This window comes from Bos javanicus, chromosome 29, assembly GCF_032452875.1.
Source record: "Bos javanicus breed banteng chromosome 29, ARS-OSU_banteng_1.0, whole genome shotgun sequence".
In the NCBI taxonomy this organism is placed as follows: domain Eukaryota; kingdom Metazoa; phylum Chordata; class Mammalia; order Artiodactyla; family Bovidae; genus Bos; species Bos javanicus.
Window position 1 is genome coordinate 37737484 of NC_083896.1, and position 25493 is coordinate 37762976.

At 51.2% G+C, this 25493-nt stretch overlaps 1 protein-coding gene across 7 annotated transcripts in view; it reads left to right on the plus strand.

The window, feature by feature from the left end:
• CD6 (CD6 molecule) overlaps window positions 1-24352 on the plus strand; it is a 45686-nt gene extending 21334 nt beyond the window's left edge. The window contains exons 2-13 of one of the 7 annotated variants that reach the window (XM_061406516.1): window positions 10866-10934; window positions 11892-12242; window positions 12795-13106; window positions 13825-14127; window positions 15604-15669; window positions 18285-18425; window positions 18774-18869; window positions 20094-20216; window positions 21794-21865; window positions 22089-22355; window positions 22639-22758; window positions 23259-24352. In XM_061406516.1, coding sequence (XP_061262500.1) covers window positions 10866-10934; window positions 11892-12242; window positions 12795-13106; window positions 13825-14127; window positions 15604-15669; window positions 18285-18425; window positions 18774-18869; window positions 20094-20216; window positions 21794-21865; window positions 22089-22355; window positions 22639-22758; window positions 23259-23323 — 1985 coding nt within the window. In that variant the 3' untranslated portion in view covers window positions 23324-24352. The remainder of the gene's footprint in view (window positions 1-10865; window positions 10935-11891; window positions 12243-12794; window positions 13107-13824; window positions 14128-15603; window positions 15670-18284; window positions 18426-18773; window positions 18870-20093; window positions 20217-21793; window positions 21866-22088; window positions 22356-22638; window positions 22759-23258) is intronic. The other 6 variants (XM_061406517.1, XM_061406519.1, XM_061406520.1 and 3 more) reach the window with 6 other exon arrangements.
• Window positions 24353-25493: the final 1141 nt, after the last annotated feature.

A 25493-nucleotide genomic window follows, 5' to 3' on the forward strand; every position in this document is an offset into this window, starting at 1 on the left:
CCAAGTTATCTCTCAAAGCCCCACTTCCTCATACCATCACAGTGGAGATCAGGGCTTCAACATATTAATTTTTGCTACTGCTAAGTCACTTCTGTCGTGTCCGACTCTGTGAAACCCCATAGATGGCAGCCCACCAGGCTCCCCAGTCCCTGGGATTCTCCAGGCAAGAACACTGGAGTGGGTTGCCATTTCCTTCTCCAATTATTGAAAGTGAAAAGTGAAAGTGAAGTTGCTCAGTCATGTCCAACCCTCAGCGACCCCATGGACTGGAGCCTTCCAGGCTCCTCTATCCATGGGATTTTCCAGGCAGGAGTACTGGAGTGGGGTGCCATTGCCAATTTTTAGGAAGACACAAATATTCAATCCATAGCCTGTGCCTTGAGTTTTCCTTGTGTCCCTAAGCCCTTCCTAAGTATAGTGAGAGAGAATGAGATGGAACAAACAAAAATCTTGTAAAATAAGTTAAATACATTTAAGACACCAAGTTGCTGACTTTGTCTTTTTCCAGGGGGTTGGGGGGAGGGGATTTCAGCCCAATCTTGCTGGGTTTAGAAAGGCCCCAGTGGGTGCCGCCTGGTCTGTTCACTGTAGTCATGGATGTCGGTCACCTCTGGAAGCCATGAGCCATACTGTCCAACTGAGCCCCCAGGACAGCCTCGGTCTCTGTGATAAACTCAGCCTAACCTCTCTAAGTCCCTTCAAAGATGGGGCACAGCTCTTCCCTCTGAATCAAGTCATACATTACTTGTGTGAACCAACCATGCTTCTTTCTAATTTTAATGGAATTATAGCCTCTCTGGGTTTTCTTTCCAGTTGTTTTAACAATTGCCTTCCATCGAGTTTAGGGTTGACACGTACACACCGCTAATGGGGAAGGAGAGGGTAGGACAAATTGAAAAAGTAGCGTTGATATATATACACTATCATGTGTAAAATCAAGAAGTAGCAGGAAGCTGCTGTATAACACAGGGAGCCCAGCCCAGCACTCTGTGATGGCCTAGAGGTGTGGAATGGAGGGGGAGGGAGGCTCAAGAACAAAGGGATATATATATACAACTATGAGTAATTCTTGTTGATTACTGTAGTCATGCAGAGACCATCACAACATTGTAAAGAAATTCTCCTCCAGTAAAAAAAAAAAAGAAACGAAAAAGAAAAAAAGAAGAAGCCCAAATGCCTAGATGCAAGAGGAGGCAGTTGGCCAGAGAACAGGGGAAAGAGTGTTCCAACCCGAGGAAGTTGCAAATGCAGAGACTGGAAGGCAGGAGGAGGGGGAGAGACAGAGACGGAGAGAGAAATGAAGGACTTCTAAAAGCAGAAACGTGTTGAGTATGTTCGGGGCATAGAAGGGGATGATGAGATGATTAAAGAAACCCCAAAGGGACATGAAGACGCTCATGGGCCATGAGGACACTTAGGTCTCATTCTGTGGGCCATGGAATTTAAGAAGGAATGTTAGGAGAATCAGTCTGGGGGGAGTATGGAGAATTGATACGGGTGGGGAGCATGATGGCTGGGGACCACTAAGAGACTGCTGTAAGCCATCCAGATGGGAGCTGAGGGTGACCTGCTTCAGGTAATGGTGTTTGAGAAACGATAATATCTGATGTTGGAGCAGGTACAGGAAACAGGCATTCTCAAATCTTGCTGCTGAGATAGCTGATGCAACTTTCTGGAAAGCAATTAAGGAATATGTAACAAAGCTTAAAAAACGGGTATTACCTTTGATTTAATAATTCCCTTTCTAGGACTTATTCTACATAAATAATTAAGAATGTGCAATTCATCTCAATATTAATTATAAAAGGAAAATGTTGAAAACAAATGTCCAACACTAGATATCAAAACATATGTACACAAATAACATTTTAGACATTAAAACCATATTTTAAGAGAAAAATTAAAACAGATAACCAACAAGGGCCTACTGTGTAGCACTGGGAACTCTACTCAATATTCTAATAACCTAAATGGGAAAAGGATTTGAAAAAGAATAGATACATATATGTGTGTGCATGTGTGCTGCAGTTGTGCCAACACTTTGCGACCCCCTGGACTGTAGCCCCCAAGGCTCCTCTGCCCATGGGATTCTCCAGGCAAGAATACTGGAGTGCATTGCCGTGCTCTCCTCCAGGGGATCTTCCCCACCCCGGGACTGAACCCGCATCTCTTATGTCTCCTGCATCGATAGGCGGGTTGTTTACCACTTGCTACTTGGGAAGCCCTACCAGGAAAGTCCCTAAAATAAAGATTATAAAAGAAAACAAAGAATTTTAGAGGTTTACTGTTCCACTAAGGATCATTGTTGTTGTCAGTCACAATGGCACCCCACTCCAGTACTCTTGCTTGGCAAATCCCATGGACGGAGGAGCCTGGTAGGCTGCAGTTCACGGGGTTGCGAAGAGTCGGACACGACTGAGCGACTTCCCTTTCACTTTTCACTTTCATGCATTGGAGAAGGACATGGCAACCCACTCCAGTGTTCTTGCCTGGAGAATCCCAGGGACGGGAAAGCCTGGTGGGCTGCCGTCTACGGGGTCACACGGAGTCGGACACGATGAAGTGACTTAACAAAAAAAAAAGTCATGTCCAACTCTGTGACACCATGGACTGCAGCATGTCAGGCTTCCTTGTACTTCACTATCTCCTTGAGTTTGCTCAAACTCATGTCCATTGAGTCAGTGATGCCATCCAACCATCTCATCCTCTGTTGCCCCCTTCCCCTCTTGCCCTCAGTCTTTCCCAGCATCAGGGTCTTTTCCAACGAGTTGGCACTTTGCATCAGGTGGCCAAAGTATTGGCCCTTCACTTCAGCGTTAGTCTTTCCAGTGAATAGTCAGGGCTGATTTCCTTTAGGATTGACCAGTTTGATCTTCTTGCAGTCCAAGGGACTCTCAAGAGTCTTGCCAGCACTACAATTTGAAAGCGTCAATTCTTAGGCGCTCAGCCTTCTTTATGGTCCAACTCTCACATCTGGACAGGACTACTGGAAAAACCACAGCTTTGACTATACAGATCTTTGTTGGCAAAGTGATGTGTCTGCTTTTTAATACGCTGTCTAGATTTGTCATGGCGTTTCTTGCTGCTGCTAAGTCGCTTCAGTCATGTCCGACTCTGTGCAACCCCAGAGACGGCAGCCCACCCGTCCGTGGGATTCTCCAGGCAAGAACACTGGAGTGAGTTGCCATTTCCTTCTCCAATGCATGAAAGTGAAAAGTGAAAGTGAAGTCGCTCAGTCATGTCCGACTCTCAGCGACCCCATGGACTACAGCCTACCAGGCTCCTCTGTCCATGTGATTTTCCAGGCAGGAGTACTGGAGTGGGGTACCATTGCCTTCTCCAATGGCTTTTCTTAGCTATTAGTAAATAAAACTAGTATTAAACTTAGAAAACAAAGAACAAAAATAATTGCTCTCCATCAACAACCTCAAAGGACTTTTCTAAAAACAACAACAAAAAAACCATTCACTGGAATTCCATACTCTTCGGCTCAGGCTCCTCCCCCTAAATTCCCTGGGGGTATTAGTCATTGATTGGCTCTTCCTTTCCAACCAGTTCTCCTGCGGCCTCAGAAGTGAGGCAAGGGAGTTCAGGTGGCTCTGAAGCCAGGCTGTGTGGAGAACAAGTGGAGAAGAGGTGGGGACGCTTTTGGCTGGGCTGCCAGACCTCATCTTGTCATTGTTGTGGGGCCAGGGGACACAAGCCATCCCAGAGGCTCCGGCCCTGGGAAAGGACAGTTTCCTCCCTTCTGCGCATCTTTACAGTCAGGGCCCTTTTAGGACTTGGTCCCTGAGGCTTGACTGGGTGGCTGAGTCGTATCACCTTTGTTTATTGTTTAGTTGCTCAGTCGTCTCTAACTCTTCTGTGATGCCATGGACGGCGCCTCTGTTCACGGGATTTTCAAGGCAAGAATACTGGAGTGGGTTGCCGTTTCCTTCTCCAAAAGGGTGGTACTCCACCACGGGGAGTCGAAACCGGACCGCCTAGGTCAAAACCAGGAATCCTAACCGCTAGACATGTGGGAGACAACGGGATATATCACCTTTGGGGGTTGGCTATCTGAGTTCAGGGCTGGCTGAGCATGGTAGAGTTGGGAGGAGTTTGGAAGCCCACCTGAGTGGTCAGAGATCTCTGCGCCTTACCCTCGGCATGGTTACTGAACCAGAAAGCAGGATGCTGGATTCAAGTCCAGTGGAGTAGACTGGTTAAGAGTGTGGGTTCTTGAAACAGTCAGCCTGGTTTCGAATCCTTGTTCAGTCACTCAGTTGCTGTCGTGTCCGATTCTATAGGTTAGACTTCTAGCTTTGCTATTTTCTAGCTGTGTCAACTCAGGCAAATCACTACTAAATTTTTTGCTCCTTGGTTTCCCTACTTTGTGGACTCTCTATGAGAATTCAATCAGTTAATTCATCTAAAGTATTTTTAAAAGGACTGGTGTATGAAAGTAGTGAATAAATGTCAACTGTATCACTGAGCTGTGCCTGGAGATTGTAGGGGGTACTCGGCATGTCTTGGGGCCTCCACTTTCCCCATCAGAGCAATGGGAAGAACCACAATGTCCTTCCCTTATTCCCTATCCTTTGAACTTGAGATCCCTGAGATGGGCAACGACTCTCAGTGTAGGTTGCAACTAGAACACTAGGTGCCCATCTGGTTGTCTCCCAAATGTCCGTCTGCAAACTGGGAATGGCAGTCCAGGGCCCACCCAGTGACTCTCAGGGCCAGAGGTCAGTTGGACATTTCTGGACCGCTCTCTGAACCAGTGCTGCCCTCTGTGAATATCTGGGCCCCCAGCTCCAGCCTGGGAGGCAAGCCATCCTGGAGTCAACTAGTCTTCATCACCTTTCTCAGGTAACAAAAGTGGGTCTGCATGAACATGATTCATGGTGATGTCCAGGCCATCAGGCCCACGCTGCTCCCAAAGCTTGTGGGCTCTGCAGCCCCAGGGGCCTGGTCCTAGTCCTGGAGAGGAGCACACTCTGCCCTTTCCGCAGCAGTGCCCCGGAGCAACAGCTGGGGAGAACGCTGCACTGGGGTCTGTGGGCCTTGGGGTACACATGGGATGCTTAGAATCTCATAGGACTTATGGCAATGAAACTGCTCACAAAGTACAGACTTGCCTGTTGGCTGGGGTCACAGAGGAAAAGTCCAGGGTGTGAGGAGAGGCTAGAACAGAGAGTTGAATTTGGGTTCTGGAAGACCTTCAGAAGCTTAAAGCCAAGGGCAGGGCGGGCACTGGGCGGGAGAGAGAACTGTGTTCCTGCTCGTTGTTGTTCAGTCACTCAGTCGTGTTCGACTCTCTGTGACCTCATAGACTACAGCATGCCAGGCTTCCCTGTCTTTCAGCATCTCCTGGAGCTTGCTCAAATTCGTGTCCATTGAGTTGGTGATGCCATCTAACCATCTCGTCTTCTGTCGTCCCCTTCTCCTCCGGCCTTTGATCTTTCCCTGCTTAAGTTGATCACTTAACCTAGCAACATGTCCTTAAAAACTCTTGGTTACTTTTTCTTGCAAATATTTTTTACATGTTGTGATTTCCTAACCAATTCCCCTTTCTTTCTAGACAAATGAGTGGTCTCCGGTTGGGTTTTGTTGTTGTTATTGTTGTTATTATATTTACTATTAGAAACTACATAGCCTCAGACTTTTTACTTAATAGGGCAGCAGCTCAAGGTGCTCCAAGGCACTGAGCTCCCTGGCTGCATCATCTCCCTTAATCCTCACGGCAAGCCTGCTGTGTGAGTGCTTGTTGCTCCTGTTTTACAGAAGGGCCATTGAGGCTCAGTGAGGTCAATGATTTGCCCGAGTCACATAGTTACAAATGGGCTCAGCCAGAAAAAAATAATTGAGAACTTTCCAATTTCCGACTTGGGGATGCTTACTACTATGTAGTACTGTATTCCTGATCGTTTCTTTAGGAAAGGTTCCCAGAAGTGGAATTACTGGATCAGAAGGGCCTGGTTTGTTTTTTATTTTTAAGGCTGTTGACACATGTGCTCACAAACACTTTACACTGATATTAAAGAAAGAAAGATATGCTTTCATCAAATATCACCTTCCATGTTCCCCACACTGGTTCTTCTTCTTCATTAAAAAAAAAAAAAAAAAATTTATTTATTTGGCTGCACCAGGTTGTAGCATGTGAGATCTAGCTCCCTGACCAGGGATCAAACCTGGCCTCCCTGCACCTGGAATCTTAGTCACTGAATCACCAGGAAAGTCCTTCTCCACCATTCTTTCGCTTCTGCACAGCATCTCTCCATCCATCATCCACTCAGTGAGCATCTACCATGCACCCACCTGTTCCTTGAGACATCGATGGCGCCGGGGCTGCAGGTTCCCTCAGCTACGGTAGATGGTGTTTATCTCACTCCCCTATGTGGGTGTGCCGGGTGTGGCCAGGCCTGAGTTCCCACAGCCCCTACAGGGACCTGAAACTCTCCCCGCAGGCCTTGTTCTGACACTAGGCTGGCCAGCTGGGGCATCGACTGGGAAAACACCCCCCTTTCCCTCAGTGTCTGTACCTCCTCCCTCCCTGTGTCTCTCATTTCCCAGAAGCCAAGGGGCAATCCCACGGGCCTGGGTGACCCAGGAAGGGGAGGAGTGGCCCATTTTCTTGGGCTTTGGGAAAGGTGGCTCTGCAGTGCATTCATTTTCCCCGTCCTCTGTCTCCTTCACTTCCTCCTTCCCTGGCATCTTCCTCTTGCCACCCCAGGTAACGTCCTGCCCCACTCTGCTTGGGACTAGCCTAAAAAAGCTGCCACCTTCCTGGGCCAGAGGTAGCTCTCTCAGCTTCTTTCCTCTTGCTGGGAAATCCTCCCCTCCTTTCCTTATCCCTCTTGATCCATAAGTTTCCAGAATGTGGGCTCAACTCAAGACTGTTTTCTGGGTATACAAGAGAATTTGAGGCTTCCCTGGTGGCTCAGAGAGTAAAGAATCTGCCTGCAATGCAGGAGACCTGGGTTTGATCCCTGGGTTTCGAAGATCCCCTGGAGAAGGGAATGGCAACCCACTCCAATATTCTTGCCTGGAGAATCCCCATGGACAGAGAGCCTGATGAGCTATAGTCCATGGAGTCACAAAGAGCTGGACATGACTGAGCAATTAACACACACACAGGAGAGTTTCAGGTGGTAAATGAACTGAGCATTAAATAACACTGAGCTACTTAGCAAGAAAAGTTTTCAATTATTTTATTTTCAGGGCTCTGTCGTTCTTGCTGATCTCCTCAAAGAGTCTCTAATTGATGATGGTGTGTCTTTCAACATTTATAATGTGGCTTTATTTTTATTTATGTGTGAGAATATAGGACTTTATTCATTTTTATTTTTTGGCCACACTGTGCAGCATGTGGGATCTTAGTTCCCTGCCCAGCGATCAAACCCACACACTCTGCATTGGAAGCATGGAGCATTAACCACTGGACCATCAGGGAAGTCCCTAATGTGGCTTTATTTTTAGTGTATTTATTTTTACAATTCCTTTCTGTTTTAGGCAAGCAATACAAAATACCCATTTATATTGCTATATTTTCTAATTTTTCTGCATACCTACCTCTGTACCTAATCTCATATAGATGGAGTCTATATAAAATCGTGTACAATCATCTATATACATGATTTTTTGAAGTGTAGCCTTTTTTCTCTTTCTTTCATCACTTGTTTCTTTTTTCTCTCCCTCCTCTCTTCTCCCACTGGCAGGACCAGCAGCATAACTTGCAGGGCTAAGCGCAATATGAAAATGCAGTATCTTATGCTTCAAAATTGTTAAGAATGTTGAGATGGAGACAACAGAGCATTAGACCGAGTCCAAGACTTTTCTAAGTGCAGGGTACAGGCCACCTGGCTTGTGGGATCTTAGTTCCCCCAGCAGGGATTGAACTCATGCCCTTGGCAGCGGAAGCACTGAGTCCTAACCACCCGTTTTCATAACCTGGTCTGTGTTCTTCCATACATTCCTCCATGTTCACATAATCATACCAATTTCCATGGAAATCCCTCCAAATGGTATAAGTCTATTTCATTCTTTACAAAGGCTGTCATGATGTAAATGGACCATCTTTATTCTGCAATTTTCCCAACACATGGGCATTCACTTTTTCCAATTGTTTGCTGTTCAAAAAACTGTAATGAATATTTTTACATTCAGGCATCTTTGCATTGTAAAGTGAAATCTTAAGACAGGGTAAAGTTTCCTTTTCAAATGAATTTATTGCAGAAAAAATGTGAATCAAATTTATGGGAAAATGTGAAACATAGGCAGAAATGAGTTCTGGGAAGTGCGGATCCTGCACTGGGCCCTCTGTGAACTGAGGCCCGGATGGAAGGAGGCTGAGAGGTAATGTCTGCTTTTGTTTCTGCAGCACAGAAGTCCAAACACAAAAGTCAACCTCACTTGTTGAGATAAGGGACAGGAAAATGCCTGTGACACAGAAAACAAATAGAGTATCGCTGGTATTAATAAACTGCCCTGGCAACAGTTGTCCTTGGAGTTGACACCCCCTGCTCACTGTTTCACTCAGTCAGTTAATCAACAAACACTGTGTTGGGCACCCTGGGGGATGTGGGGCTGACCCAGACTTTGGCCCTGCCCTCCAGGGTTTTATGATCTAGTTGAAAACATGTGTGCCTTTATGTATGAGAAATATTTTCTCAGACCCACAGAGAGGTGTAGAGAAGTAAGCTAGAGCCCCCCTAATACACATATACAGTTACAGCCTCATACACACTCATATATACGTGCAAAGACATACACATCAGGGTACACATACTGCCACAACCACATACACACATACACACACACCCCACAATCACACACTCAAGCACTGCAGCCAGCATTCCAATTCCCCCATCCGCTCCCCCTTTCCTCAGCACACACAGAAATAACAATTACACTGGAGTTCTGGGACCATTGCTGTGGGAACTGAGATTCTGCAATTCTAACTTGAGGGTATCTGAATTCTTGCTCCGACTCTGATATTAGCAGCAGAGTCTGTGCTCTGAACTCTGAGTCATTTCACCCTCAGGAGGTCAGGCTGGGCAGCCAACCAGGGAGTTGGTGAGAACAGGCAATTAAAGGTCTGATTATTTTCTGTCTGAGTGATGGAGTAGCCTAGTTGGATGCTTGTAGGGGAGCTATGTCTGCAGGTTACGCGCATGCGTGTGTGTGTGTGTGTGCACATGCACAGGCGTGTATGCTCATCCAGGAGTGAGTCCATGGAATATTCTCAGATGAGGCTGAGATTGTGTAGTAGTCATGCCTGAATCTTCAGCTCTTGTATTATTCAGGCCAGGCCGGGCTAGGCTGTGATAATAAATACATCTCAAAACTCTTCATTTAGTTGTTGCTGAGTCGCTAAGTGGCTTAACACTAAAAAGCCTCACTTCTTACACAAAATTCAAGATGGGTCAACATCCCCCTCCATCCTGTGGTTGAATCTGGAATCCAGGATCTCTAATTCGGCCACAACAGAGCAGAAAGAGATGGAGGAGGCTCATTGACTCTTACCTACCTTGGCCTGGCAGTGGGCACACGTCTTTCCGCCTAGACATCAAGGGCTCCAAACTAAGGACAGGAGAATCTGGAACCTCAGAGGAGTTCCTTAGTAAGCTCACAGTCCCAACCATATCTCCCCTTTACGCTTCTGCAAACCAGAATATCCATGCCCAGCATGGAGCCCATTCCTTAGAGACAGTTCAAATCCTGGCTCTGTCACTTGCTAGCTGGCTGGCTTCAGGCCATGTATCAGCCAGCATCCCAACGGGAAACAGGTGGCACCTTCAAAATAGGAGTTTGAAGGGGTCTTATTTGGAAAGAATAATGTGATAACCAGGTGCTTGGAGCAGCTGAGCTGTCACCACCCTTAGCCAGAGGAGACAAGACCACAGAGCAGTCAATGAGATCCAGAAGGAGAAAGTCAAGCAGAGGTGAGCCCCTGGAGATAAGCAATGACCTTCAGATGAAGGATCAGGCTACCCAAGGGATCGCACGAGAAGGAAGTCAGGAGCATAACTCCACGACTCCACTCCTCCCCTCCCTCGTCTCTCTGTGGGGGCTCACCACTGGCTGAGCCCAACAGAAGCCCAAGGGCCCTACAAGTTGCTGACGTAGTCCAAACAGGTCAGCCTCTCAGGGCAAAGTGGACAGAGGCTCTGGAAGAATAAACGGACACAGTCTGGCACAGACAACTGATTTCTATTTTCTGGGCTTCCCTTCTCTAATTTCTAAAAAGTGGATGCTAATACCTACCTCACTGTGTTATTGAAGGAAAATGAAATACTGTATGTAAAGACCTGGCATATAATCGGCCCTCAGCAAATGTTAGTTTCTCAGTGTCTGAAGGTACTTCGTAGTCCAACGGCTCCGAGTCCAGGATGTGCCAACTACGCTAAAGTCTGGTGTGAATTTCTCAAACAAATTTTCCAAACCAAAAGTGTTTTTCCTAATAATAACTCCCATTTTCGAGCTACTTATATATGTGAAGTATTTTACTGGTATTGTCTCCTTTTAGCTTTATAATACTTTCTTAAGTGTTATTGTAAACAAGTTGGGACTCTGGCTGAGAGCAGTGAGCAACCCCTCTGTGCTCACTCAGTCAGTGAGTGGGTCTGGCCCCAAAGCCACAGTTGTTCTTTCTGCTCTCCTCTGATTTCTGAGCATGTGTGCACAATAATAGATGAAGTGGGGGATGCTGAGAATTTCTGTGCCCTGAAGGAGGTAAATGCACCCAAGGTTGAGGGCCCTGTCTTAGCAGAGGCCCCATGTAGACACTGCAGGCTCCAATGAGTGCCCCCTACCCTTCACCTGTGTGCCCTCCTCAGGCTGGAGTTCACTCACCCACCACAGCTGTTGCTGGTTAATTTCAGGTCACCCATCTCCGACTCCATCTGACCAGCCCAGCACCACCAGTGCAGAGAGCCAGACCTTGGAGCCAGGTGAGGAAAGATCTTACTGGGCTCATAGGCAGCTTTTTGAGACCAAGCAGGTGGTCTGCTGGTGTGATGGAAAAGGGAAATGGGTTTTTATGGTACCAGGGAGGTTCCCTAACTTCAGATAACACTTCTCCTTCCTGACCCAATGCCTAAAGTTCCACTACTAGTTTCACTTTGAGATCTTAGTGCTACCATCTTTGAGAGGCTATTGATCAAAAATCATGCACATGTGGGCAAAGTATTCAGTGAGCATTTAAAGAGGATTTGTTGAGAACAAGCTAAAGGACTCTTGGTAGGGGTACTGGGGTTCCATCAGATGGGGCCTTATTTAACTCAACAGATGTTTAAGGATCCACTCTGTGCAAAGTCTTGTGCAACTCTGGGCAGAAGCAGGAGGCAGGCTCAGGGGAAGAGGAACTGCCATCTACTGAAATGGCCCATCTTTAACCCCATCATCAGCCCCAAGTCCATCTTTCAAGGTTCTGGGGTCATGATCCCATCCTCCTTGGTAGTACCCTCAAAATAGTGGAGGAGTCTGGGAGGGGAAATATGGCCCCATAGTACTGGGAGGAGGTGGGGGTGGGAGAGGGGAGGAGGGATGGGGGTGTCTCTGAGCCCACAACCACCTTTCACACAAGGTAACTCTGGAGGCGGAGGCAAGAGAGAAGAGTTTGTGGGCACTGGACACCCCAGGGTTAACTCATCTTAACCTCTAATCACCTTCGGCCCTGCCCTCTCCTGATTGTAAGGAGGATCAAAGGGTCAGGGGAGGAGCCAGCCCAGCCCCCATTTTGCAGACAGGAAGGCTGAGGTCCAGAGCGAGTAGGGGACCGTCCAAGGTTAAGCAGCAGATCCCTGGTGAAGCCCTTGGCCTCTGTCCGCGCCCCTCCACCCCCTTCCATCCCTGGGGTCAGCAGCATCAGCATCTGCCAAGGCTCAGCTGATGTCTGGCGCTTCCAGGGGAGCGACTCCAGGTCCGTCTGGTGAATGGGAGCACCCGCTGCGAAGGGACAGTGGAGGTCTGGTTCCAGCAGTCGTGGCAGCCCGTGTGCGGGGCGCTCTGGGAGCTCGATGCCTCCCACGCCCTGTGCAGCTCGCTGGACTGTGGCCGGGCTCACCCGCTGGAACTGCCGGTCCTGCAGACCCCGGAGCCGCCGGCCTGGGCAGCCGCGGGGAACGCCAGCTGGGCCCCGAACACCACAAGTGTCCTGGCCCCTGCCGTCCAGTGCAGCGGCCCCGAATGGCTGAGCTGCAAGGTGGTGGAGCGCGACTGCCGCAGCGACGAGTGGCCTGCCCAGGTCAACTGTACAGGTACGAGCGGACCAACCCGCACCGGCCGCCAGGCCCCCTGCCCGTCCTACCTCCCAAGCCTTCGGCCCCTGCCCCTCCCTCCTGTCCTCTGTTCTGGCCCCTGGGCCCAAGCATCGCCCTCTGAACTGAAACCCCACCCACCAGCGACGCAAATACAACTATACAACTGGTTCCAACACCGGAGGCGCCAGCAGCGCCCCTAGCCCCTAGTACATAAATACGCCAGGTTCCCAGCATCTCTTAGCTCTTCGACTCCCCTAGGCTTTTCAGGCCCCGCCCACCGGGTCTCTAGCCCCACCCACTAGTCTGCCCCTCAGCCAGCCCACGCGGCCCAGAGAGATTCCTCAGTACCGCCCACCAGGCTACTAGCCCCTCCCACTGGCTCCCCAACCCTAGGTCTCCAGCCTTGACAGCCAGTCTTCTCAAGCCCCTCTCCCTGGGTCTACAACCCTGGGGAAACACTCCCCTGCCCAGTCCCGACAATCTTCTCACCCCTTCCCTTCCTCTACTTCTTCCCTCCAATCCCCAAACCCATTCTCCTCCCATCCCCAGATAAACGCGATTTGAAATTGGTGGGTGGTGGCAGCCCATGTGAGGGCCGCGTGGAGATGCTGGAGCACGGCCAGTGGGGTTCGGTGTGTGACGACACATGGGACCTGGAGGATGCTCACGTGGTGTGCCGGCAGCTGGGCTGCGGCTGGGCCGTCCAGGCCCTGCCCGGCTTGCACTTCGCCCCTGGCCAAGGACACATCCACTGGGACCAAGTGAACTGCACCGGGTTGGAGACCTACCTGTGGCACTGCCCGGGGCTGCCCGGAAATGGGTACTGTGGCCACAAGGAGGATGCCGGAGTGGTGTGTTCAGGTGAGTGGGTGATGCTGAACCAGGGTCATCCAGCACTCACTATAGGCCTGCTGGGCCTCCATGAGTGCTGGAGAGACCCACCCTGCCCGTGGGAGGTCCCAGTCCAAAGGGAAGGTGAGACCCAAACAAACATAATCCAGGAGAGAGAGTGGCACATGACCTACGAAAGGCAGCCAGGTGGGGTTAAGAGGCAGCAGACAGCGCAGAGGCGGAGGGTGAAGCCTGCCCGCCTCCTGGAATGGGTGACATTAGAGACAAGACTCTTCCTGAGTGAGAGTTGGTCACCTGGCTCAGTGCAGCAAGGGGAGCTGGAGGCAGGGAGGCCCTGAGGAGGCCGTCAGCGGCTCCCCCGATGAGGAATGAGGTTCTGGTCCAGCCAGGGCTTCTCGAGCCCGAGAATGGAGAGGGAGGAGCAATCTTGTCTAAGGTACATTCTGCGTCAGTAGATCTGAGGCAGGGCTTGAGAGTCTGCATTTCTAACAGGGTCCCAGGTAATGCCGAAGCTGCCAGTCCTTGAACCACGCTTTGAGCAGCAGAGATGTAGACAGCACAGGGTCAGCCAGAGCAGACGGGGTGGACGAGAGGGGCGTGCAGAGGCAGAAGGGAGAGCATCTGGAGACCCCTTGGCTCTGGGGAGTCTGCATCCGTAGGTCAGGGCTGGTGGGGGTTTCCACCCAAAGGATCCTGACCTGACTCTGACCCCCCGCACCCCCTGCAGAGCACCAGTCCTGGCGCCTGACCGGGGGCACTGACCCCTGTGAGGGGCAGGTGGAGGTGTACTTCCGAGGGGTCTGGAACACAGTGTGTGACAGTGAGTGGTACGACTCAGAGGCCAACGTGCTCTGCCAGGACTTGGGCTGTGGGACCGTGGCCCGGGTGCCCAAGGGGCTGCCCCACTCCTTGTCGGGCAAGATGTTCTACTCATGCAAGGGAAAGGAGTCCACCCTCTCCAAATGCTTCTGGCGGTTCAACAACTCCAACCTCTGCAGACAGTCCCAGGCAGCCAGGGTCCTCTGCTCAGGTACCCCTTCTCCTCCTCCCCACTCCACTGTCCCATCCCCAGGAATTCCATCTGAATCCACAACCTGAGAACTTGTAGCCCAAGGACCAGAGGTTGGGCTAGATTAGGAATGACAAATACTGGCATAAGAGGGACCATGGCCCTTACCGTGCCCAGGGTACACAGTATTGATCAGGTATTCTTTTCCCCAGATCCTTGTCACAGCCCCAGAATCATGAATCCAATCTTTATTAAGGCATTATTATATATGAAGCAGTGTTCCCTAGTGACTGGAGTTGGCTCAGGAAACAAAATCAATTTGCTATCCTAGGGCTGGTGATCACTGTAAAAAGAAAAATTAGAAGACACTAATAATAGGGCTACAGTGTCTGGAGCCCTAATCAGGTGCCAGGCATTCCTTGGGACTTGGTATGATTTCAGCAAAGCCTCCTACCTGCTCTATGAATTGGGTTTCACCGAGTCTAAGATGGCATTGATCATAAGTCACACTGTTATTGGGCTTCCCTGGTAGCTCAGCTGGTAAAGAATCCTGCAATGCAGGAGACCCCGGTTCAATTCCTGAGTCAGGAAGATCCACTGGATAAGGGATAGGCTACCCATCCAGTATTCTTGGGCTTCCCTGGTGGCTCAGCTGATAAAGAATCTGCCTGCAATGCGGGAGACCTAGGTTTGATTCCTGGGTTGGGAAGCCATCCCCTGGAGAAGGGAATGGCTACCCACTCCAGTATTCTGGCCTGGAAAATTCCATGGACTAGTCCATGGGGTCCCAAAGAGTTGGATGCGACTGAACAACTTTCACTTTCACAGTTATTCTTTTATGCACCATCGGGGACAAAAACGCTGCCAAAATAAACTCTTGATATGCCATCAATTGAATTGATTGATATTACCACCCCTAATTTCCGAGGTGTTAAAATGTGAAGAAGCAAAAGCGTTAGACTTGAACAAACACAGTGTCAGCATCTCTGTGGAGTTCAGACACCAGGCTATGAATTCCGGCTCTGCTGATTACCAGCTGGGAGGCTTCATTCATGAATATGCAGATGTTGATACCAGGCATTTCACAGAGTAGCTAGGAAATCAGACAGTATCCACTATGGAATGTGGTAAGCCCCCTCCCTTACCAGTCAAATGATTATGATAATGATGAGACTGTCAGCTTCCCACTTCTTGAGGCAGGTGTGAAGAACAAACTCAATACAAGATGGAAAGGGGAAATATTTGGGTTCTCTAGCAGATTGTACAGAAGGAAGGGCTAATTCTTTCATTAGCTCTTTATTTTAACCAAAGAATCATCCTTGCATTTAATCCATCAGATCCTCTTTATTGTGGGGTGTGGGACTCAGCATGTGCCCCGGTGGGAACACGCCCCCAGTTTCAGGCCACTTGTCTGTCCTGTCCACTTTCTAGCACAAAGCCCAGCCACCCAGGTGTTTGGGTGCATGTGCTGAGTGAATGAGCGGTGCTTTCTAACAGGTGCCCGGAGTCTGCTCAATCTGTCCATTACTGAAGTCCCTGCAAGTGGTCAGCCGGTCACTGTGGGTGAGTATCCCGGGGGGTAGTTTTTCAGAAGCTTGTTTGCATGCATGCATGGTGTGTGTATGTGTGTGTGTGTCTGAGAGAGGGGTCTGATGGTCTGTCCCCCAACCCCCCACTTCCAGACAATGAACTTGACTCCCCAACTGTCCCTGGGCTCTCTGGGTGTTCTGTGCTCTGCTCATTTCATCTGCCTCTGCATGTCAGCTCCACAGTTCCGTGAATCCTGACATTCCATGGGCAGGAGTCCTCTTCCCACTCTCCATGAGCGCGAGTAGGGCAGGAGGACAGAGCTAGAGAGAGTCAGAGCTGATCTGACACCAGCCAGAGAGTGGGGACGCTGAGGGTAGCAGCCAGTGTGTTTATAATGTGCTGGGCACTGGCCAGGGCTTTACCATCATTATTTCCCAACCCTTTAATCCTCCCAGCAGCCCCCTGGGGAGGTCTTCCCGCAACCCTTACACAGAAGTAGCAGCTCAGGCTCAGAGGGTGGGTTGCCAGCCTGCCACCATTGCCTGGAACCTGCATCTGAGGCTCTTAACTCCGAATCCACACTTGGTCTGTCCTCCAGCTGTGTGTAGCTTAGCCATCACGGGAGTCGACTTCTGGGGCCCAACCCTCAGCTGTACCTCTTGCTAGCTGTGTGATGCCGGGCAATTCTTAACCTCTCTGAGCCTCAGATCCTAGACTACAAAATGAAGATGAGAATCACAGTACTTCTCACCTAGTACTGTTGCTGTGAGTTTCTGGTGAAGAGCACACTTCACAACAGGGCTCAGTACACAGTAAGCACTACCTGGACATCAGTTATTCTTGTTTATTGATTTAGTCCAGGTGTGGAGCCCCTTGGCAGCTCCAGGATAAGCACAGGGGTCAGCCCTCATTCATAGGCTTACTCCTCACTCTGCTCCTGGCTCCCTCTTTCAGATCCTCTCCAGAGGCAATGGGTAGCTTGGGGAGGGGACAGAAGGCCATCAAGTCCTGCCAGAGAACCTGGCTATGGATAAGGCATAGAAAGGGAATGAAAAGCTTTAGGGTGAGCTCCTATCAGGACCCCTACACGTACCCTCTCACACTTTTAATTACTGAGGTTGGGGTAGGGGACCACGCTACCCTCAGAGGAGCAAAGCACTTATGGAGACCTATTCTCCAAGGACCACACTCCAGCCCATGATCCAGCAGCCCCTCCTTCAGCCCCTCCTTCAGCCCCTGACCCTCTTGGCTCATGTTCACAGGTCTCCCCCAGACTCCTAGCCCAGTCTTTGCCTTGTACCTTCTTCCTGCTGCTACATCCAGTTCCCACCCTGGCCCAAACTGCTCCATTTTCAAGAGGAGGAGAGAAAGTGAGGACGGGGAGAGGGGTGATCCTCCTAGTGGGAGCAGACACTGCTGCCAGTCAGGGGGCCTGGGTGAGCTCATCCCCCCAGCCTCCCATGTTACTGTCACTCCCCTTCCTCCAGCCCTGCAGTCTGCACACCCCAGGCCTTCTGCACTGAGCAGGAGATGCTTCATGTCTCTGGGGTGATGAGGGTTAGGGTTTCATTGTGGCCTCCATCCATTCTCTGCTCTGCATTATTTTCAGCAGGGGTGGGGCCAGGAGGGAGGGGAAGGCAAACAGTCACACCAGGGCTTCAGGGCCGGAAGTTCTGGAGTTCTGGCCCTCACTCCTGCCCTCAGGGAGTGCACCTCCAGTAGGGGGGATGCATCTGGGCCAAGGGAAGGAGATCTCTCTCTCCTGATGATCTGTTCCCTGCCTGCAGAGGCTCAGAGCCACCTTCTCTGGGAATCCAGCCATGGTCTAACCCACAGAGAATCAGTGTCGCTTGGAGGGATGCACACCTGTCCATACTTTCATCACACCAGGCATCTCACTGAATTGGACTGAGTCAGCTTGTCCATCCATCTTCCCATTAGACAGAGACAGAGACCCTCAAGGCCTGTGACACTACTGTCCTATTTGTCTCCTCAGGTCTAGTGCCTGGCACATTGTAGGTGCTCAGTGATTATTGAACAGAGACAGATCCATGTGGGCTGGTGGCCAGGAGAAAGTTTCATTCAATGACTCATTCAGTATGCATTTCTCAGGCACCTACTATATACCAGATGGGCTTCCCAGGTGGTACAGTGATAAAGAATCTGCCTGCCAGTGTTAGAGACGCAGGAGATGTGGATTTGATCCCTGGGTTGGGAAGATCCCCTGGAGAAGGAAATGGTAACCCACTCCAGGATTCTTGCCTGGAGAAACCCATGGATGGAGGAGTCTGTCGGGCTACAGTCCATGGGGTCACAATGAATCGGACACAACTGAGCGACTTCACTTGGGAAGATCCCCTGGAGGAGGAGATAGCAACCCACTCCAGTATTCTTACCTGAAAAATCCCATGGACAGAGGAGCCTGGTGGGCTATAGTCCAGGGGGTCACAAAGAGTCAGACATGACTGAACACACACTATATACAGGGCACCTAAAAGCAGATTGGAAAATTGGGAAAAAAGAAGGGAGGAAGAGGAGAGGTCCCAAAGGGAAGTGGGTCAGGTGCAGAGAGGAAGGAGAGGTAAAACAGACAAGGAAAAGTCCATGTCCATTCCTCCTTCTCCCTGATTTGGGGTTCTTTCTTCCAGACTCTTCTGTGATTGTGAAAACGAAGGACTGGGAATCTCGAGAGCTAATGCTCCTCATCCCCTGCATCGTTCTGGGAATTCTCCTTCTCATCTCACTTGTTTTCATAGCCATCATCCTCTTGAGAATGAAAGGAAAATACGGTAGGTGCAGAGTCCTGGGAGCCACAGGAAATGCCCAGGGATGAAAACAAGCAGACCTGAGGTTCAGTCTTCCCAGGGGGACGTGAGCCATGGGGGTCACCAGCAGGAGTGAAGGTGATCCAGCAATGGCCATCCAGCCCTGGTCCCAAGAAGCACCTCCTGATGGGAAGGATTTTCCCAGCATGCCCTTCAGAAGTGGTCCACGGGAGGACCACATTGTATGTGTGTGTGTTTAGGGGCATATGGGGGCGGGGAAGGTGGGAGGGAAGCGTCTCTATCAGAAAAGAACCAGGAAGACTGGAAAGGCACACAAAGTGACTTGTAGAATCTCTGCCTCCCCTCCCTCAGCCCTCCCTGCTGTGGTAAACCACCAGCACTCACCCACCACCACCCCGGCAGGGATGGAAAACTATCAAGAGGTCCCCATCACCATTGCCAAAGAAGGTAGGATGTCGCCTGTCCTGGGGTTGGGGAGGGCAGGGGAGGTCAAAAAGGGAATACTTTTTGGAGGGTCAGTACTGCTTAGGTCAAAGCAGTGCCCCAGCTGGAGAAGAGACCTGGGCCAGCCCACGCATGCTCATGGGACCTTGAACAAGTCTAGCCTCAGTCTGGGCCTCAGTGGGCAGATGACTTTCCAGTGCACTCATTCTAGAGCTCTAGGCTTTTGAATTCTGGACCAAAACAGGCCCAAGGCATTTTGGACCTTAGTTCTCAAGGAGAGCTCTGTTCTGCTAATTGGCCAGTAGGTTTGTGACATCATCACCTCTTCTAACAGTCTGCCCAGAATCAGCCTGTCTGCAGAGCCCCATCAAAGTTTTCCTGGAACATAAATGTATTTCATATTTTCCAAATAAAAAAAGGAATCAGTCATCCATCTTTAATGATATACTGATGTATATCTCTTCAAAGTCTTGTGAAGGCGTTCGAGTTTAATCCCATGGTGTTATGAAAGTATTAAATCACCTTTATTTGAAAGAGTTCGATGACACAAAACCAATACAAAACTCAGAGAAATATTATAAAGATTCTTTGCACACAGGATCCATATATTTGAGAAGAGAATATGAACACAGAACCTAGCACAAGGGTAAGCTCAGAGCGGCCACTCACTGAATATCATGGTGTAGAGATTAAGAGCCCACACTGCCTCTTCTCTGGGCTATGTGAGACTCTCTCTGTGCCTCAGTTTCCCCAGCTGTAAAATGGGGACCCTAACGTAGCTGCCTCACAGAGTTATTATGAGCACTAAATGAGATAATATTGGGTTGACCAAAAAGTTCATTAGGGTTTTTTCCCATAAGATCTCCTGCATTGGCAGGCAAATTCTTTACCACTGAGCCACCTGGGAAGCCCTCTGTAAGATCTTATGGAAGAACCTGGATGAACTTTTTGGACATCCCAATATTTGTAAATGTTGGAATAGTGCCTGGCCTGTAGTGACTACTACGTGTTTGTTAAATTAAAAAAAAATTGTTATTTAGTTTCCTGTGTTTGAAATGGATGGGGGGAGCTTAGACAACCCAGGCCTGACAGTCTTGCACAAGGTGGGCTGCCTGGCATGCTCCCCGCCCCTCCGTCTCTGGTCCTCACCATCCATGCTGCCTGCCGCCTCTTTCTGCTCCTTTCTGTGCTCTGCCTTGCTATGCCTCAACTCTGTTCTCTCCCCAGTTCCCAAGCTGCCCATCCAGGTCCAGGCCCCGCCCCCCGAAGACTCGAATTCCAGCTCGGACTCAGACTATGAGCACTATGACTTCAGAACCCAGCCTCCTGTGGCCCTGACCACCTTCTACAGTGAGTGCCTGGGCCTGACTTCCGAGGGCCCACCTTCCGGCTCCAGGGAGAGGGCCCAGCTGGCTGGGGAACTGCAGTAGGTTTCCCCTCAGTGACTCCTGCATGTCGAGGGTGGCACCTCCATTGTTGTGACCACTGGACTGACTCTCAGTGGTCCTGCACTGATGTTTTCCAAGTGTGTTGTGACCCTGGAGACATCTCAAGGCATTTCCCCTTGGATTACCTTTTCTCTGGTGTTTGTGACCATGCAGGGTCTCAAAATCAGTCCGTCGACATTCACCTAAATGTGGCTGCATCTCTGTACAAGATGAGGGACTCCGGTTCAGATGGCTTCTCGCACGCTCACACCCCTTCTGTGTCCCATTCTGCTCCTTCAATCTCACCTCCTCTCCCACCTCCACCATGAGCCCAGCTCGCACCCCTTAGCTGGCTTCTCCAGCTCTGCTCTCTGCCTGCTGGGGATGTAGGAGGAGGAAAAACAGTGCTCAGGCAGAGCCCACGTGATGCAAGGAGGTCGGAGGAAAGCAGAGACTCTCACAGCTATTGTGAATCCCTTGGGAGCTCATCAAAATTTCCTGAGCCCCACCTGCGACCTACTTTATAAGCTAGGATGAGAGTTTGTTTGTGTGGGACACAGCCTCCAAATGACATCATCCGGATAAGCTGGAGGGGCCCAGGCTCCTTTCTTGCTGCTCTGCAGTCCCTAAGACGTTGCCCTGTCCTCATGGTCCAGAATGGCTCACTGCCATGTCTGCATTCTAGACCGAGGCAATGGGGAGGCAAGGCATGCCCCACCTGTAAAGCAGCATGCCAGGGACACCCACACGGCTCCCACTCACTTTCTACCTGCCAGAACTTAAACCCAGCAGCTACAAGAGAGGCAGGGAGACAAAGCTCTTGCCCTGGGCAGCTGAGTGTCCAGATGAAGGCCAGAGATCTCTTACTGCGTGGTAGGCAGGATAGACACCGGGGACAGCAGCCATCTTTGCCTCCCCCCCGGACCCCCAGCTGAACCAGGGCCTCTGGAGGGGCAATGTGGATGATTCCAGTCTGAGGGGCCATGGACCAACCTTGGGGAGCCACAGAGGAGTGTCCTTAGAATCTGAGATTCTGAGCCCAGTCGTGTAAGATCAAAGATTGCAAGTCCAAAATGCTATTAATATGACACCGAGACTAAAAGTCAGTAGTAACACGTTTGAAAGAGCTGACTCCCAGATTCATGACACTGAAGTCCTTAAGATGCTGTGAATCTGCATCTCTCTGATTCTGAAATGGAGGTACCATAGCCCAGGATGCAGATTCCAGACCCTCGGCTTCCGCTCTGGGAAAGCTCCACTTTCTGGCCAGAAGCAGCCTGTCCCCGGGCTGGTTTAAGATTGAGGTTCAAGGTCTGCCTGGATTGGGATGTGAGCCTGGGATCAGATGAAAGAGACTAAGCCCCTCCATACGTCAGGGTGGTCCTCCTGCCCTGTTCAGCCTCCCGAATCCCACAGAACACTAGCCTCTGCTCTGGGCTCCTCTGGACAAGGAGGTGGAGGCTTCCCCACCTCCTTCCTCACCGCCACCTCTGCTTGTAGATTCCCAGCGGCACCGCTTCACAGAGGAGGAGGCCCAGCAGAACAGGTTCCAGATGCCCCCCCTGGAGGAAGGTGAGTCAGCCTGGGGAGGCATGTGGAGGGAGGGAGGTGACTAGGATTCCAGCACTGCCTCCGGACCTAGCAGCTCACTCACTTCGAGAAGCATCGGTGCAATCTCCCTCAACAGGTCCTTCCTGACTTTAACCAATTCCCATTGGCAGTAAGTTCTTTCTCAGGTCTAACTTAAAGCCCTCTTACTGCACTGCATCTTCTTGATCACCATTCTCTTTTTCAGGCCCAGGACTGGAAGAGGTGCATGCCTCCGAGGTCCCACCTGCCAACCTTGAACACTGCATTGCAGACCCTCCCTCCCTGGACCCTCCTCCTCCACATCCTCCAAGGAGCAAAAGCAGCTCCAGCACATCTTCGGGGGAGATGTACTGTAATAGCCCCAGCAGCAAGCGACCTCTGTGGAGCTCTCAAGTGTTTTCATCAGAGAGGAACCCCCTCCTGGAGCAGCCCCCCAACTTGGAGCTGGCTGGCTCCCAGGCAACTATTCCAGGTAAGGTAGGCCCAGGACTGTGTACCTCCTCCAGCCTCCTATTCTATGTGCGACCCGACTGGAGGAAGTGTAAAGCTGGAAGCCCTGAGCCAGGCTGAGTTCAGGATTCTAGTCCCTGCTCAGCAGCCACTTGCTTTGTGACCGTGGACAAGTTTCTCGCCCTCTCTGGGCCTTTGTTTCCTCAGTTGTCAAGCTGAGGACTTTACCGAGTCTTGAGGGCCTTCTAGCTCTGGCACTTTGTGAACTAGCCTGGCAGAGGGTGACTGGCTCTGGGGTTTTCCAGCAGGGCCCTCAGCTGATGACAGCTCCAGCACCTCCTCTGGCGAGTGGTACCAGAACTACCAGCGGCCGCCCCAGCCCCTTTCTGCTGAGCAGTTTGGATGTCCAGGTGCCAGTGGCGGGGGTGAGGAAGGATCCTGGGAGGGGACACGGAGAGGGACTGGAGGGTGGATTAATGGAGGACCTCTGGATACATCAGCTCAAGGGGAAAAGAAGAAAAGTAGTAAGGTTTTTTTTTTTGTTTTGTTTTTAACAAAAAAGAATTTGAGGAGGTAGAGAAAATGAATGAAGGTGGGATGGAGAGAGATTCAAAGAGAATACCTTAATAGGAAGTGAGCTCCCCATTAGTGGAAGCATTCAAGCAGAAGCAGCCAGATGGCCCCATGGGGGAGATGGTGGTCACAGAGCGGCTCCCAGCACTTAGGGACCACAACCCTGCTCTACAAGACTCTGCTTTCAGGACTGACATTCTATCGAGGGCAGTAATCATGAACAAGATGATAAGATGGTCTCATATAGCATCATGGGGGAGAACGAGGTGGGTCCAGATCCGCTCAGCTCTGTCCCTGCTCAGCAGGGGCAATGACTGGGCCTCTCGCTGACCTGAGCCTCCCTTTCACACAGGGTCCCATGCTCCCCAGCCTGACTCCTCCTCTGATGAAGAATATGATGATATCGGAGCAGCCTAGCCCGGGTTCAGCTCTGTGTGCTCCCTCTCTCCAGACTCCTGCTCTGCATACTCCCTCTGCTCCATGCCCCACCCCCCATCCTCCCCGATCATCCCCGAGGGGCTGATAGTCCTCCCCTGGAGACAGGAAAGGAAAGTCCACACCTCTTACAGCTTAGCCTCCATCCATCAACAGAACCTACTAGCACAGCCCTCCTCCAGCCCAAACAGCAGCCCCAGGGCACCACAGGCACTACCCCTGAGAGGTAGTGAGCTCTCTGCCTTGGGGGTAAGCAACAGCAGAGTCTGGGCCAGTTCTTGGCAGAGCATGTGGAGGGGCTAGGCTGGATGATTCCTGGGGCCCCTTCCAGTTCTCGTGTGTCTGGGGCTTTGGTTGCCTGAGTGTCTGACAACTCAGGGTTCAAAGGTACTGCTGGAGGCAGGGGAGCCTCACATGCAGGAGCTGTTGGGCTGGTGTTGCTCTGACAGGTGGGTGCTGGGGCTTGGGGACGGGGGCATCAGCTGACCCAGGCTAAGCTCAGGTTGGTGCCTGCATCTAGCAAGGAGTCCAGCCGTCCTGGGCACAGCCAACTGACAGCAATCAGGACGACTGCCCCTCCCCAACCACCAGGGCTGGGGCTAGAGGCCAGCCCTGCCTCTAGAGATGCTTGGAGCCCACCAGGGACACAGCTCTGTTCTGCAGTGACCATCCCTGGACAGCGGATTCTTATTCTGAGCCTCCTACAGTTTACAAAGATGGTCCTGTCCAGGCCTCACCTCTATCCCCAGAGGCCCAGAGTGGGGCCCAGCCCCCGTGGGGGCAGAAGCATAGAGACGTCTTCCAGGAGGGGCCCGGAGGCTGCACTAGGCCCTGGGTCCCCACCTGTCTGCTTGGATTGATGGGAGCGTCCCCGATGAACGTTGTCATCAATGTCACTCCTGGAGCTGTAAATGCATCCAGGCAGCCTCCAGGGAGAGGCTTGAGGGCTCAGAGTCAGCTTCTGGTGTCCTGTTCTGAGTATCCCAAGATTAAACTCATTGCTGAATGAGACTGGGGCGTGCAGTGACAAGTCCTTGAACTCACAGAACTCAGGCTGTGTGTGTATGTGTGTACGTGTGTGTGTGTGTGTGTGTGTGTGTGTGTTGGGTGGGGACAGCTCTGTCCATTGAGGTGGAAATGTCAGGGCAAATTGGAAATGTACTGTGGCCCGGCACCGTGAAAAGTGCTAGGGGTACAGCAGACACAGGGCCTGCTCTCCTGGAGGAGATGGACAGACGCCTGCGAGTTCATATCACCTGCCTCCCTGATCTGCCAACCAGCCCTGGATCAGTGGGGCCAGGGGGACACTGTTCCCCAGTGGGACAAATTTTGATCTGGCTTCCAAAAGCTTCTGAGGCAGGGGAGGACGAGTAGATTTTACCTCAGACCTGCCTGGAAAAGGCATGGATCCCAGGCTGCTCAGAGGCTGAGGTGTTAGCCCAGCTGCACCAGTGAATGCCCAGCTCTGCCTTCGGGGAGATGGCTGGGGTCAGATTTTCTCTGAGTGCTCCCAGAGCCGGGGGATGGAGCAGAAGGCCACTCAGTGGCTCCTGCATTGAGGGGCTGGGCAGGCCTGTTTTCTGTTCACCTGTCCCAGAGGTGCAGAGAAAGCTGGCACTCTCCAGGGCAACCGTCACAGGATGTGGTTGCTGCTGTGAAGGGGCCCCCTCTTCAGGCCCTCTGAACCCTTCTGGGGCGGTGGGGGATTCCTAGGGGAGGAGCCAGTGCTGGGGTGGGCAGGGTCAGACTCCCAGGTCGGTTTGTAGAAAGTTTTTTTTGGCAGACAGCTAAGGTTCAAATCCTAGCTCCACACTGCCCTGGCTGTGTGGCCTCTGGCAAGTCACTCAACATCTCTGCGCCTTTGCTATAAAGTTCGTCCGCATCCACGGCAGCAGAAGGCACCACATAGGTGGTGGCAAGGTTAGAAGCTTGGCAATAGATGTTCCCTATTGACAATAGATGAATCGAATGGGTAGATTCGCCAGTAGAGGCAAGAGATCTCTGTGAAAGAAGGAGGAGGAGATGAGAAGACCCCTCTCGTGGTCTTCATGGGGTCTTAGTGCATTGGTGCTGGAGGAGACTTGTCTCACTCTCATTTCACAGGTGGGGATGTTGAGCCCTCCCAGGGGAAGGGACTTGTCCAGGGTCACTC